Genomic DNA, 15,551 nt, shown 5'->3' on the forward strand with positions numbered 1-15,551 from the left:
CAGCACCCACTGAACCTACACAGGATGTACAAGATGTTGTGCAACCTGAACCTATTGTTGAAGCACCAGCCCCACGAAAGTCTACAAGGGCACTTCATGCAACTCAAAAGTTGACACTCCTGACTATGGAGCAGCGTGATATATTATTGTTGGACAATGATGAGCCTATGACCTACACGGAAGCAATGATGGGACCTGACTCTGAGAAATGGCTTGGAGCCATGGAATCCGAGATAGAATCCATGCATGACAATCAAGCTTGGAACTTGGTTGATCTAATCAGCAACATGAGACCTATCGATTGCAAATGGGTTTTTAAGAAAAAGACAGACACGGATGGAAATGTTCACGTCTATAAGGCACGATTGGTGGTGAAAGGTTTCAAACAAATTCAAGGTGTTGATTATGATGAAACATTTTCTTCCGTCGCAATGCTAAAGTCTGTTCGGATTCTCTTAGCAATTGCTACATATTTCAATTATGAGATATGGCAAATGGATGTCAAAACGGCTTTCCTTAATGGAAATCTAAGTGAGGATGTGTACATGACACAGCCTGAGAGTTTTGTCGATCCTAAAAATACTAAGAAGATATGCAAACTTCAAAAGTCCATTTATGGATTGAACCAAGCATCTCGGAGTTGGAATCTTCGTTGTGATGAAGTGGTCAAAGGGTTTGGTTTCATCAAGAACGTAGAAGAACCTTGTATTTACTAGAAGGTTAGTGGGAGCGCACTTGTTTTTCTGCTCCGATATGTAGATGACATATTGCTAATTGGAAATGATGTTCCAATACTTGAGGCTGTTAAATTTTCATTAAGAAAGAGTTTCTCAAAGAAATATTTAGGAGAGGCAGCATATATTTTGGGCATAAAGATCTATAGGGATAGATCAAAAAGGCTAATTGGATTAAGCCAAGACACATACATTGACAAGATATTGAATCGGTTCAATATGCAAGATTCTAAGAAAGGTTTCTTGCCAATGTCACATGGCATTACTCCTAGCAAGGATCAGTGTCCTACACACCTGATGAGCAAGAGAGGATGAGAGCGATTCCTTATGCTTCGGCTATTGGATCCATCATGTATGCCATGCTATGCACGCACCTAGATGTCTCCTATGCTCTAAGTGTTATGAGTAGGTATCAATCAGATTCTAGTGAGGCTCATTGGACAGTTGTAAAGAGCATCCTTAAGTACCTTAGAAGAACTAAAGATGCGTTCCTAGTGTTTGGAGGTGAGGAAGAGCTCATTGTAAAAGGTTACACCAATGCTAGCTTCCAAACAGACAAGGATGATTTCAAATCGCTGTCCAGTTTTGTTTTCTGCCTCAATGGAGGGGCAGTGAGTTGGAAAAGTTGCAAGCAAGAGACATTAGCTAATTCGACGATGGAGGTTGAGTATATTGCAGTTCTGAAGCTGCAAAGGAAGTTGTTTGGATTAGAAAGTTTGTTTCTGAGTTGGGTGTTGTTTCTAGTGCGTCTAGTCCAGTGGATCTCTATTATGATAATAGTGGAGCTATTGCACAAGCAAAGGAGCCTAGGTCATACCAAAAGTCCGAACATATATTGTGGCGCTATCACCTCATCCGCGAGATCATTGATCGAGGTGATGTGAGGATTTGCAAAATGCACACGGATTTGAATGTTGCTAATCCATTGATGAATCCTCTTCCACAACCAAAGCATGAGGCGCACACTAGATCTATGGGTATTAGATACTTACATCAGTGTCCTAGTGTGTGTGGGAGACTTGAGTCATGACTATGTTTATGTACCATTGAATAAAGTGTTATTCGTTCCTTGAGTAACTGTCATTTACATTGATTAACAATTATGTGACTTGGTTCATGGAACTCTTTGTTGATTATGATGTTATTCTAAATGATCCATAGTCTATATCATTATGTGGGATAATAATGACACAGACTGGCACATGTATTAATTGATGATCACGTTTCACGGATGATAGATATGGAGATATCAGATTAATAATGTGAACACATGTTAGTGAACATGGTGTTGGACTGACCCACCCCGAGACACTGCTGGGATTATTATTCTATATGTGCCATCAGTTAGTCTCGAGTGGTACACCTGCTAGATCCTTAGACCTAAGATCACCATTGTTTCTCACTATGTGTAGTGGTGCACTTTGGGACTTCCAAACGCTACTCTGTAATTGGGTAGTTATAAAAGTAGTCTTCGGGTGCATCATGAAACATGGAATGGGATGTGAGCGGATCAAGATGGAATTTGGCCCTCCTAAATAACAGGAGAGATATCTCTAGGCCCCTCGAGATAGTCGGATTGGGAAGTGCATGGCCATGCCAATATGATTAAGGAGTTAATCATAATGACTAAAGGTTAGTCATGAATTGAATCCACTATTTGATCGAGTGAATGGTCGAGCTATCGCAAGGGTGGCACGTATATCGCCTTGAGTTTAACTGGTATCGTGTGGCAGAGGGATTAGTATGTGAATGAATGTACCTTGGTTCAGCCGATAAGATCTTTATGTACATTCAGGAGTCAGTATGTCCTGCTAGGTACCGCTGCTGACTTGTGGTTTCGGAAACAGTTTACGTTCATGGCTGTTTGTATGTGAACCTAACGGGTCACACACTTAAGGGGTTGGAATATTGAAAAGCTTGCCTATATGATTGCCTCTGGTGCAAGTGGGAGATTGTTGGTAATATGCCCAAGAGGCAATCATAACAATTCGGATTAAAGGTCCAAAGGATATTTATCCATGAGCAATTAGGGTACTAATGGGCGTACAAGGTGGAAGTCCATTAGCACGCTCTATATATGTGGAAGGGGTCTAGGGGCACCACCACACCATCTTGCCAAAACCCTAGCCGTCACTCCCCACTCGACCTACACCCAAAACCCTAGCCGGGCGCGCGGTGCTAGCACACCGGCACACGGCGTTCCATCCCTGCACGTGTGGACTCCGTGGAGGCGTTGCTGTTGTTGCTGCCATACTGATCGGCTGCGGCAACGCGAGGCTGCTGCTAGGACGAGGACGTGGAGATCGCTTTGTGGGACGAGATCGACTACTTTCTCTACATCGACGCGGACTACGTTGGACCGGATCTACTCCAACTTTTCTTCCGCTGCGCTGCGCGTCTAGTGGTAATCGATCCATGACTCCTCTACTCGCAAGATTTTTAGGTGAAGCGGTAGATGTAATTGTTATGGCTAGAGTAGTCTATCCCGTTTCCCTTCAATTATATTAAACAAGAACAGGCTTGTTGGATTGCCATGCTGAGCGAGTCTACAAGAGCAGCTCACACCTCCGCCGTCGATTCATCTCGGGACGCCAACTGTGAGTAGAACTGGTCACGCTATGTGGCACGGCGCCATTTACCAAGGCAAACAAAGGCCGCGTGGAGCTCCGGGCGGTGCAGTCCGGCAACGAGGAGCTCTTGTGGGGAGGCGCGGGCCAATGAGGCAGTGGCATAGCTAGAATTTTACCTTAAGTTATGCCACGATAATTTTTTCATATACACTTCGGTTCAATCAATATATCAATGAAATGATCCATATATAATTCGTCAAACAAATTTCAAATATTGACAAAATAGCATACTATGTCATAATTTAACAATTGAGTCTTAATTTAACAATTGAGTGCAAACGAGTTGCATACATTATAATACAAACATATTAAGTCCAAAATATGTATAAAGAAGCTTACATTACATACCTCTACTAGTTCAAAGATCATGTATGTTCTTGGAAAAGAGATGTAATGCCTCTGTTCCTCTTCATAGTTCAACAATTCTACAAACAAAAAAAAATACATGCATCGATATTTGTTTGAATTACAAGAATATGGATGAAAGAATGCAAGAAAGAATTGGCGTGCATACTTGCGCTGCGATTGCCAGGAATACGACGGGCGATTGGGCAAGCGGCGTCAGGCGTAGCCTGGCCAGCGTGGCCGCTGGGTGCTAATGCCTGGTGGTGGTCGCTTGGCGCTAGCCCCTGGCCGCTGCATGCTGGTCGGCTGGGAGCCTCGGCTCTCGCGATCTTGTTGCCTCTCGGCTGGGGTGCTAGGCAGCAAAAAGGGAAGCCACGGACGCCGGACGGTGGACAGTAGAGGACTAGACGGCGGACGCCAGACGCCAGACAGCCGGACGGGATCGCCGATTGGGATGCGAGTATGCGACGCGCGTAACTGAAACGTCGCGAGGCGGCGAGGAGCACCGGAGGCTGGAGCAGTACTGCAGTAGGGCACGATTTTTTTTTTCATATGGGCTATATACTTTTTCTTTTAGGACATATAAGCGATATACTTTTTCTTTTAGGACATATAAGCTATATACTTCTATTGGGCTGAATTCTACAGGGTATGCCGCGGCCGGAGGTGGACGACAAGGTTCAAGCAGCGGAGCGAGGGACACTCTCGCTCTCTCTCGACTCTTCCCAACAATAGCGAGCAGGCGATTTCCACGCGACCTTCGTTCCCCTGTTGGATCCATCGTCTTCCCTCGGCCTCCGGCAACCTCTTTGTCGCTCGTGAGCTGAGGGAGGCGTGGATCCGGTGGATGATGTCTATATCCCCTACTAATAAATTAGGTTTAGGGTTGGATTTGAGTGTTTTGTTGGGAGCGTTTTTTCCTCCAAAGCTCTTTGGGTAGCGGTGATGTCAGCGGTGAACGGAGTCTGGTGGTGCTCAAGAGGTGTGCAGAGCATGAGGCCGGCGTTTTATGCGGAGGATTCGACATCGACGAGGTTTTCTATATTGCTTCCTTTTGCATCGATACTCGATTCCTCTGTGCGCCTATCTTTGCTGGTTGTGCCTGCGTCATAAGTAGAGACGCCGGCTTTGCTACCAAAAACATAGTTGCTGGAGGCTGTAGGATTGCTAAGTCCCTCCAAGGTGATTCCGTAGTCTGCGGCTCCCTTATGAGGTTAGCTTACCATCTCCTCGTATGTACGGGCTGGTGGTCTTTTGTTCCCCTTGCGGGCTTGCTGCTTGTTGACTGGAGTTGGCTGGTGAAGCGACCGGTGTCAGATTTCGGTGTACACAAGGATTGCTCAGGACGTTCAACGAACAAGAAGCACGCTCCCAGTGTGTTACTCATAGGCTTCAAATTTGAAGTTTCTTGGTCGAACTAGGTATCGACCATGAGCTTCATTTTGGTTTTCCTTCATTGCGAGAGGTGGAGGAGGACTGGACTACGGCAACGGTTTTCCTTCATTGCGAGATGTGGAGGAGGACTGGACTACGGCAACGATGGTCAGCAACAGCGACGCGTAGTGGTGCTCCGGTAAAGATTTTATTTTCTACTCAGGGTACCCTGTCAAGGGGCTGGATGTATAGCCTTGTATCAATAAAATCCAACCCTTTCTAAAATAAGTAGTGGAGTGAGGTTGGTACCATAGGATCTGCAAACTGCATGCTGTCGTTGGATAGCATGCCGATACTGTTTCGTGCATGAGGCATGAGGCTAGTCTCAGTGGGATGTCATGGAATGTTTCGTGGACATTAAATTATATACCATATCAGCAGTTTTGCTAACCTGGTAAGCTAATTATCATAAAATCTAGCTGGCACAGTTACCAAGTCTCATAAAACCTAATAAACTTGCATTCAGCTGGCACAGTTACCAAATCTCATGAAACCTAATAAACTTGCATGAAGGATGTTATGGTTGCACGAAGAATGTTATGGTTTTATCGCATGACACATTATACATTATGTATTGAAAAGGACAGTTTGCATGAAGGATGTTATGGTTGCACGAAGAATGTTATGGTTTTATCGCATGACACATTATACATTATGTATTGAAAAGGACAGTTTTTCATTTATGACACATTATACATTATGTATTGAAAAGGACAGTTTTTCATTTATTTTTGCTTACGTGATTGTCTTGGAACATTATACATTATGTATTGAAAAGGACAGTTTTTCATTTATTTTTGCTTACGTGATTGTCTTGGAAATATTGACATCAATATGCCTTAGTGAACTAGTGGATTTTGCCTCTTCAGACTAAGCATGGACCAAGGTACTTGCGCACAAACAGTACGCCATGAACTTTAGTCCATTTTATTTATGTTCGAGGGATGAGTGAGTCTGTTTGCTGCTTAGCAATTCTTAATGAATATTCAAAAAATATATAGTCGCAAATTGAACACTTGTTCAGAGAACACATAATATGCAAAAAAAAGAAGAAAATGCCACTTTCTTTTTCCCTACGTTTGCGGAGAGATTACTGTTTTAAAAAAACCAAAACCATCATAAGAAACCATCTTCATTCAACATTTGGGATAAATTACATTAAACAACAAAAAATTACAGTAGAATTTCAAGCAAACAATAGATGATCTTTAAAATTTAGCATCTCACAAAAATTCCCTAAGAACATGAACCGCCAAACATTTCATCGGTGCAGCAGCAACACAACGAATTTGTGCACATGTATATTGGGACTGAAAATCCAATTTCTAGTAACTCCAGTGCTTGCCATCTGCCGTGAGCCACTCCGCCGCAATCCTCAGCACTATTACCTTAAAGGAAAATGCAAAAGTGTAGTTAGGCAGCATCAGGTGTGAAATGCAAGACATGAAATCAAACAAAGAACATAGGGAATCAAAGCAAAAGATAACGACCTCAACACATTTGAAGATGCAACGCATTTGTTGAACATAGGAACTGAAAAACAGCCAAGTAACTTGCCTGCTGCCTGCACGATAAACATGAGAAAGGCACTGTTGCTCCTCTCCTTCCCAGATCCGACAAGAGCGCAACGTCGTCGGTTCAGATCTAGTGAGGATGAAGCACACGGTAAGTCGGGGATGGTGAGGCACCGGCCATGAATGGCGACTCACCTCAGGCCGTTGCTACATGGAGCTCTAGGCATCATGGAACCTCGCGGATCTTGTCGAATCCAGCAACCTCCTCAACGGTGGCCACCGGATCTGCCAGATACTCCGCGGCGTAGAGGAGATCGGATCCGGTGAGGGAGTTGCGGCTGTTGCGCCCGAGGCGAACCACGGCCTGCTACCTCCATGGCGGCGTGCGGTCCGGGGGTGTTTGGATAGCAGGTGCTAAATTTTAGCACCTGTCACATCGGATGTTTGGACACTAATTAGGAGTATTAAACATAGGCTGCCGGGATCCCGCTGACCCCGCCACCGCCCGAATCTCCGGCAGATCAGAGAGAGCGGAGAAAGAGAACGTGGGAGAACGAGAGAGATGCGGAGGGGAAAATAACGAGGAGAGAGAATAACAGCAGTAAATGGCACCGGCTAACTTTAATGACTCCGAGCAACTCCGAGCATTCTTAAAAAAATTCTTCCAAAAAATAAGGTAGTAAGGACTAAAACAATTACCCAAAACATATCAAGTCACAGCAGAATGCTAAAAATTAGTCCCCAATATTTCAAATCAGGTCACGTCATCGTATTAGGCTCATTTTAGAATCCATTTTTTTTCTAAGCAGCGTCGCCAGGCTTTTTATTTGTCGTTGTCACACGCCGCCAGACTCTTTTTATTTCTGACGATCATAGACTACGAGACCCAAGCCATCATCACGATCGCACGCAGCCAGGCCCAGGCTATTGTCATGCTCACACCAACCTCAGGCTATCATCATGACTCGCGATCACACCGCAAGACCCCAGGTGCGCACGGCATTCTCTAAACATCGGCAGCCCTGCGCAGGGTCTATGTCTAGTCCCGGTCACGCCGCTCGGGGAAAGCCTCCGCGCACTGTGCCGTGCAACGCCGGCAGCCCTGCATCTGGTGCTAGATTCGTCATCCAAGATTCGCTATGAGTCGACGAAGCTTTTCGTTGCATCTGGTGCTGGATTCATCGTCAGAAGATGACGATGATAATTTCATCGTCTCTGTTACTCATGTGGCCGTGAATGCGGATGAGTCCGATGATGCAACAAAACGTCGTGGTTCTATCATAGGTCATTGAGTACTTTGGCGAGACAGACAGGCAGGGCATCAAAGGTTGTATCAAGATTATTTTTCAAATGATCCTACTTACGGACATAATTATTTCAGACGACGGTACGTAAACAATAGATTTATTTCGACTATTTTTTTTTCAAAAAATCGTATTATACATGTGTCTCGTTACTCTTGATATGCAGGTTTCGAAGGAGGTGTACACTGTTTGTACGCATATGGAATATCGTAGAGCAACACGATGAATATTTCGTGCAGAAAAGAAACGCTGCTGGTGTACCTGACCTTTCTAGTCTGCAAAAGATTACTGTAGCATTTCAGATGTTAACTTATAGAGTAGCAGCTGATGCTACAGATGATTATGTCCGTATTGGTGAGAGTATTGCTATTGAAAGTCCGAGAAGGTTTGTCAATGCTGTTGTTGAGGTTTTTGGAGATGAGTACTTCAGATCACCTAATAAAGATGATACTGCAAGGGTCCACCATCGATGCAAGGGGATCCGAATCATCGACGTCAGGTGTAGCAATCGGAGCACGGGGTGGTACTACACCTTCAATTCCACCTCGCCGGTCACCACCGCGCGGCCAGGCCATGGTCTTCACCCATGGCACTAAGAAAAAATCGGCCACCACCAAGCCATTGGGGATTGTGGCCGTGTACAGGCCCATGGGGCATCCTTGCCCCGCTGCTCGCCCCGCCGCCAGCAAGCCCAGGGCGCATCCTTGCCCCGCCGCGGCCGCTGGAACTCCACCCAAACTGCAGCCGCTGGCGCTCGCCCTGGCCTACCACCGCCTAGCGCTTGCCCTCCACCAGGACCGCCGCCTAGCGCTCGCCCCAGCCCGCCGCCGCCTGGTGCCCCTCGCCCCGCCGCTGGAACTCAACCCGGAACACCGCCACTGGCGCTCGCCCTCGACCAGGACCGCCGCCCCGCGCTCGCCTCGGCCCGCCGACGCCTGGCACCCCTCGCCCCACTGCCGCCTGGCGCGGGAAGAAGCTACACGGGAACGGGCTCTGTTGCGCACGCTGGAATAGCGATTGGGGAAGAAATGGGGACGCGAAAATATACGCGGTGCGGGGTTGTTTTTTAGCGTCGTGAAAAGATTGGGAGAAGTTTAGGGGAACTGTTGGAGTTCCTTTTTTTATTTTTCCTAAAAAATCTATTAGGGGTAAGATTAGTGTCTCTTGAAGATGCTCTAATCGCTCGTCTAATTACTCACTCTCTTTAATCTGTGCGGCCATTGATTTTGGATCTCACGGTGAGGAAGACGAGCTCCCTGGTAGAGACCCTCCGGTAGGGATTTTTGACATCAATGGACTAGCTAATGGTGTTTTGTGACGGAAGAAAATTTAGTGGGGATAGTGCGCACAGTTCCTCCAGTGCAGACCCGCGTTGGATGGCGGGCGCGTGGACATCCCAGCGATCGAGACGATTTCTCTCAGCACTCGGATGGACGCGGCTCTACGTAAGGACAAGACTCGCTCGGCTCTCCAGGCGTGATGGTTCCCCTTCCCTGCGGCTCGGCTTCCAGCGCAAATGAGTGATACAGCTCCCGTTCTTCTCAATGGTTGACGGCGGCGATGAGCCCGGCCACGCACTGCTCGCCAGCCTCGCGGCGCCCCTGTCGTGCGCGGCCGTGCCGCTCCTCCACTGCCATCACCTCCCAGTGTCTTCGCTCCTCCGCGGCCTCCCAGCTCTCCAGCACCTCCGACAGGATCGCCGCGCACCGCCTAATCGCGCCGCTCAGGACCTCGTCGTCGTCAGAGCTCTCGCCGCTGCCGCCGTGATCGTCGTGATAGTATTCACCTAGCACATGATCGACAGAAGTAAAGCATCATTAATGGTGCCAGCAGTTGCATCTGGTTTGATATGTGGTGATGGGCTTTTGATTTTTCCCTGAATCCTTTGTTGCCTTGGCCAAGATCAGTCATCATTGTGCTTGGCATTCAGGCCTACACACTAGAGGAGTACAAACAAGCTCGGCACCTGACAGCAGTTCCATGTCCAATCTGAAGAGGTATTGACATGCTAAATTTTGTTAGTAAGATAGTCAGGATGTGATACATAGGAGAAGCAGTACATATCTGGATGTTACCTACATATAATGATGTAAAGTGGTGCTGCAGTGTAAAAAAATCATATGCAAGGTGATTCCTCATATCAGACCAATGGTACTCGCCAGTGGTGAGTAATGGATGGGGGAGCTACTCCCCGATTACCGGAACCCACAGGTTGCAGTATACCAAGCATCTTCCAAGCCCAGTTGATCCTATTGTCAATTGTCAGTTTCCAGCTGCTTTTGGTAAAAAGAAATGTAGTCACATATATGGCAATGAAGATTCATCGAGTTTTCAGATGATGTATGCCAATGACTGGTTAGCAAACCATGTACATAAAACTGAATACTTTTGCCATAGCCTGGATCAACAAAGTGCAATGTAGTAAGAAGCAGGGCATCCGATACAATTGTAAATTACCAGTTGCCATCTTTTTTCAGAAACAAAATGCTATTAGTTGATATGATAATACAGATTCAGTGGTATGGCTGTGAATAGTTAGAAAAAATACATACTATTTAACTCTTAGGGTGTTGAATATTATTCAACGCACCGGTGGAGTGCCGCTGCTCCAATCAGCCGGCTGCATGTTGCATGCTTTATTCCACCCCTCTGTCAATGTAATCAAGAACAAGAGACGCGGCATCATGGGCATGGCGCGGCGCATTTCAACCCCGAGTCGCCGGAGAGGAAGAGGAGGCGACCGTCACTGGATGAGCTACGGCCAGGGACAGGGAGCAGCACGCCGCCAGCGCTCAGAACACACGGCCATTACTGCCAAGAACAACGGCACCGCCACCGCGAGGATGACGACGATCACGCCGGCGGCGACAAGCGAGAGCTCCGACTCCGAGTGCTCCGATAACAACGAGGTCCGATCGGACAGTGCGCGGTGATCCTGTCAGAGGTGCTGGAGAGCCGGGAGGCCGTGGAGGAGCGGCGGCACCAGGAGGTGATGGCGGTGGAGGAGCGGCAGGGCCGCGTGCGGCAGGCGCGCCACGAGCCCGGCGAGTAGTGCATGGCCGGGCTCGCCACCGCCGCAACCATTGAGGAGAACAGGAGCTGTGTCACTCATTTGCATTGGGAGCCGAGCCGCAGGGAAGGGAAACCATCGTGCCTAGAAAGCCAAGCCAGCCTTGTCCTTGCGTAGAGCCGCGTCCATCCAAGTGCTAGGAACCGAGTCCATAGAAATCGTTGGATCGCTGGGACATTCACACGTCAGCCATCCAACGCGGGTCCGCACAGGAGGAACTGTGCGCACCGTCCCCACTGAACTTTCTTCCTTTGTGACATCTACAGGGGGACCCTTTGCAACAAGATGCGTGTTCTGATGGATGCAATGTGAGTTTGGTTTCAGGCATATCCACCACTAGAGTTTACTTCAAATTCAGTTTTCGGCTATTATAAATATCAGGGAACTTGGTTTTAGTCAGCTGCCGAGTTTCTGCCGAGGGATGTGAAACCACCAATGAAAATTTCTTTGTATAGCAGGACTGGTGTTTGGCGAACAGTTTGAGGCTGGTCTACAACGAACCGAAAGATATAAAAAAATCAACATACCGTGAGAACAAGGTTTCTCAGCTTTGGATGGCAAGATGGCATGCTCTTTTAGTTATGCAAGCAAGACTATTTCAATTAACATGCCTAATTGTGGACTTGTGGTGCTTAATGTAGATGATATATGTTTATGTTTCGTAGAACAAGTTAACTTGGAATGATCGATGGCGTGGTCCCTTCATTGCTTCACCCCATGTCCACGGCGTATGCTGGGATGTTCTCATATGATCATCTTAGCCTGCATCTTTTTTCTGCTACGTCTATGTACAAACCAAGACTTGTATTCTTCAGAACTCAGAAGCATCAGGTATTGATGTAGATTACCCCATCATCACCTCAAACAAATTAAATATTAAACCAACTTGCAACACACTACTGAAGGGAGTTCAAGAATTGCTTTAATTGCTTTGGACAGGGAAGCCAAACATCCACACTCCATAGGCGACTAGCTCAATCATACAGGTATCTGCACGTTTATTTTGTACTAAGCAATTCTTTGAGCATGTAGCTCGGACAACAAGAGCCGTGCAACCAGCACAACATATGCTTACAAAAGCAGTGGACTCTATGATGAATATGAATTAGAAAGCAAGGGATGCTGTTTTGTCCATAGTAACTGATGGCCAACAAAGTTGGAGCAGGCTTAATACTGAAACTCTGAAACAAAGAAGCATCAAGGCCAAACAAAGATCAAAGGGTCTGAGAGGAGACAATTTGGTACAGTGGGCATCACGGCAGTATAACTTGGGTTTCAGATCAATAAACGTAAGAATGTTTGCCTGCTTTGCACAAGAAATCTTTTGCTTTGCAACAGAACGACAGGCTCTGCTTCTTGCACTTATTGATTGATTCCATCAAGAATGTTGAACACGATTGGAAACTATATAATAAAGGCAGAAATTTAGTGCGGCCAGCAAGTAGCTTGCTTCCTTTTCTGCTACGTACAAAGGACTTATATTCTTCAGAAGCATCATGTAATGCAGTACCCCATCATTCATCCCAATTAAGCAGTAAACCAACTTAAGTTATAAACCAACTTGCGGCAAACCACTGAAGGGAGTTCAAGAATAGTTTTGGATATACGTAGCTTCACATTTTATAAGGCTCCTTGAGGAAGAGCTAACACCAGAACAGATGCTTACCAAGCATCACTGGGATTCATGTCTAGATGATGAATCACAGGGACGACACGCTGTTTTATCCGAAGTAGCTGGGGGGCAACCAAGTAGGCAAGCCTTATAATACTGAGTCTGAAACAGATTATTTGGCACTACTTTGGTTTCAGGATCAAGAGATTGAGAATGTTTGCCTGCTATACACCAGAAATATTTTTGCGCTTATCAATGATGATTGATTGGTTCTATCAAGAATGCTGAACGCGAATTGGGAACTATATAAAGCAGAAATTTACTGCGGCCACTGCTAACAGTGAGTATAATAAGATCCAACAGAAGCAAAAAATCATAGTATAATAAGTTCAAACAGAAGCACAAATTAGACAGCCAATTTTACCAAGAAAACAAGAACGAACCTAATTCGAATCATAAGGAAATTCCCAAAAGCTAGCTGTTCAATACCAAAACCGCTCTTATCTTAATTCGTGCATGCCAGATTGATGAGTATTGAGTAACATCTAAGCGTTCAGAGATGCATCATCCACTAACGACTAATGACACTAGCCTATCAATCAAACACAGCAAGCTTCTGGTACTCCGCGCCTGATATCGCTGCCGCCATGACAGCCTCCGGACTCACCACGCCATCGTTCTCCAGGAACAGCTTGACCAAGTTCTTGGAGAAGCCGCTCACCATCGCGACTCCCGGCTGCGTAGACGTCACCGGGGTGGACACAGTGTCCCTCAGGTTCCAGAACACGATCTGCGGCACCGCGTCGCCGTACCCGGCGTCCTTGAACTTGCGGCAGATGACTTGGTAGTCCGTCTCCCAGGGGTTTGCCGACGCCTGGTCGAACTCCATGTCGCTGAACACGAAGATAGTCCTGATCATCTTGTCCTTGGGCAGCCGGCCGTCAACCGCCGTGCGGAGGATGCGGTCGAACACTGCCTGGAAGTTGGTGTTCATGTTCCACTGCATGCGCTTGATGAAGCTCATCTTCTGGGTGAGGGTCTTGCCCTCGATCTTGTGGATCTCGGGGGTCTCGCTGAACGTGATAACCCTGCCGGCCCATGGCTTCTCGCTGAGCTCCGAGATGAGCAGGCCCAGCGCCACGCACACCTCTATTGGCGTGCCGCCCATGCTCCCGGACACGTCGCAGACGGCGATGCAGTTGCTCAGCGACCCCTTCTTGCGGAGGTCCTCCACCATGCGGCGCCACTGCAGCTCCGACACGTCATCTGCCTTGTCGTTGAAGGCGGCGTGCGCGATCTCGTGGGGCAGGAGCGCGCCGGCCGCAATCTTGGCCTTCCCAGCCTCGACGTCCTCGAGGTACTTGTCGAAGCGCGTCTCGTCGTGCTTCTTGAAGAGTGCCTTGTAGCGCCTCATGGCCACCGACGCCACGCGGGTGTAGGGCAGCTCGGACCACCGCTGGGCGCTCATGTACACCTCCGGGAGCTCCAGGACCTTCCGCAGCGGCACCAGCACCTCGCGGCGAAGACGGTGAAGCACGCGGTAGGCGTAGTGCTCCTCCGACAGGTCGGAGTAGTCGGGGCTGGAGTCGCGCGGGAAGAGGCGGCGGGCGATGGCCTCACAGAGCAGCGTCGTCCTGTCGAACGACGAGCCCGGCGTGGGGCACCACTTGGCGGAGAGCCCGATCTTCCTCTTCTTGCCGCCGGGGGCGAGCTGCTCGAGGTCGGAGGCGAGGAGGTCGGCGAAGAACTGCGCGACGCAGTCGAACAGGAAGCGGTAGGCGCCATCGCCGTAGTACGTCTCCAGAGATTGCACGGCCAGCTTGGCGACCTTCCGCACACCCTTCGTCATGGGGATCTCCTTGTTATCCACCTCCATCGCCTCGGACTTCTGCTCCACGACCACCTCCTCCTCTGTCTCCATGGCCGCGGCAGCAGAGGCCCCGGCTCCAGACTTGTTGCTTCGCTTGGACTTGGTCTTGGGGTTGGAGAGCGCGGCGCTGACGAAGTCCGCGAGCACGGGCGCGGCGGCGGGCTGTGGCGCGGCGCTGTCACCGCGGGCGCGCTTGCTGCCGGCCAGTCGGGCGGCGCGGACCTCCGCGACCTTGCGCCTGATCTTCTCGGTGGCCACATTGTCCTTGGCGAGCTTGCGGACGTCGGGGCCGTGGATGAGGCGGTAGAGCAGCTCGGGGAAGTCCTTGAGGTAGCCGAACTCGGCGAGCGCGGGGAGGTTGCAGGCGAGCGTCTTTGGGTGGCGCTCGTGCAGCCAGAGCGCGGCGGCGTAGAAGCCCTCCTTGTCGGACTTGCCCGTGCCGCGCACGCCGCGGAGGTTCGCGACGAGCTTGAGCGCGGTGAGGGGGTCGTGCGCCCAGGCGACGGTGACGAGCTGCCGCACGCGCTCCGGCGGCGTGTCGGGGACGACCTGGAAGAAGAGGTCGAGGCAGGCGTTGCCGGAGCTCGCGTAGGTGGCGGAGTTGTTCTCCGTCAGCGTCATGCGGGGCCCCTTGCCGACGTCGAAGGTGGCGGCAGGGGCGTTGTCGTTGAAGCAAGCGTCGAGGAGGTCGAGGAAGGGGTGGGAGGCGGGGGCCTCCGCGGCTGCGGTGGCCTGCGCCGCCGGGCGAGCCCCGCGGATCACGGGAGGGCCGAGGAGGACGGCGGACATGGCGGGATCGATCCGACGAGACCGGATCAGATCGGTTTCTGCTAGGGTTTAGGTGGGCGCTAGCGGAAAACGACGGCGAGAAATCTGAGGGGGTTCGACTCGATTCGCCGTGGGCTTCGATCGCGCTCTGCTATATAGGACCGGGCGGCGGCCAGCGGCGGGGGTTCCTGCACCGTACGACGTGTGACGTGTCCCACCAGGACGCGTAGGCGCTACTCCAGCTAAGGCGGTGGGGTAGCATGCGATCGA

The 15,551-nt window shown here is 49.2% G+C and overlaps 1 protein-coding gene and 1 long non-coding RNA gene across 2 annotated transcripts; both read right to left on the bottom strand.

Moving 5' to 3' along the window:
- Nucleotides 1-6,262: 6,262 nt before the first annotated feature.
- LOC111257755 lies at nt 6,263-7,040 on the bottom strand. The gene is made up of 2 exons (XR_002678335.1): nt 6,853-7,040; nt 6,263-6,787 (listed from the first exon to the last, which is right to left on the bottom strand). It is a non-coding gene; the product is annotated as an uncharacterized LOC111257755 (long non-coding RNA).
- Nucleotides 7,041-13,081: 6,041 nt separating this feature from the next.
- LOC101784373 lies at nt 13,082-15,302 on the bottom strand. The gene has a single exon (XM_004974516.2). It carries the CDS (start codon nt 15,300-15,302, stop codon nt 13,239-13,241), a length of 2,064 nt encoding a protein of 687 aa, XP_004974573.1. The 3' UTR covers nt 13,082-13,238.
- Between the last annotated feature and the right edge of the window lie 249 nt (nt 15,303-15,551).

Source organism: Setaria italica, chromosome VI, assembly GCF_000263155.2.
Source record: "Setaria italica strain Yugu1 chromosome VI, Setaria_italica_v2.0, whole genome shotgun sequence".
Classification (NCBI taxonomy): domain Eukaryota; kingdom Viridiplantae; phylum Streptophyta; class Magnoliopsida; order Poales; family Poaceae; genus Setaria; species Setaria italica.

Excerpts from the sequence above, each read along its gene's own strand:
- LOC101784373 (XM_004974516.2), bottom strand. The coding sequence starts at position 15,302 with ATGTCCGCCGTCCTCCTCGGCCCTCCCGTGATCCGCGGGGCTCGCCCG.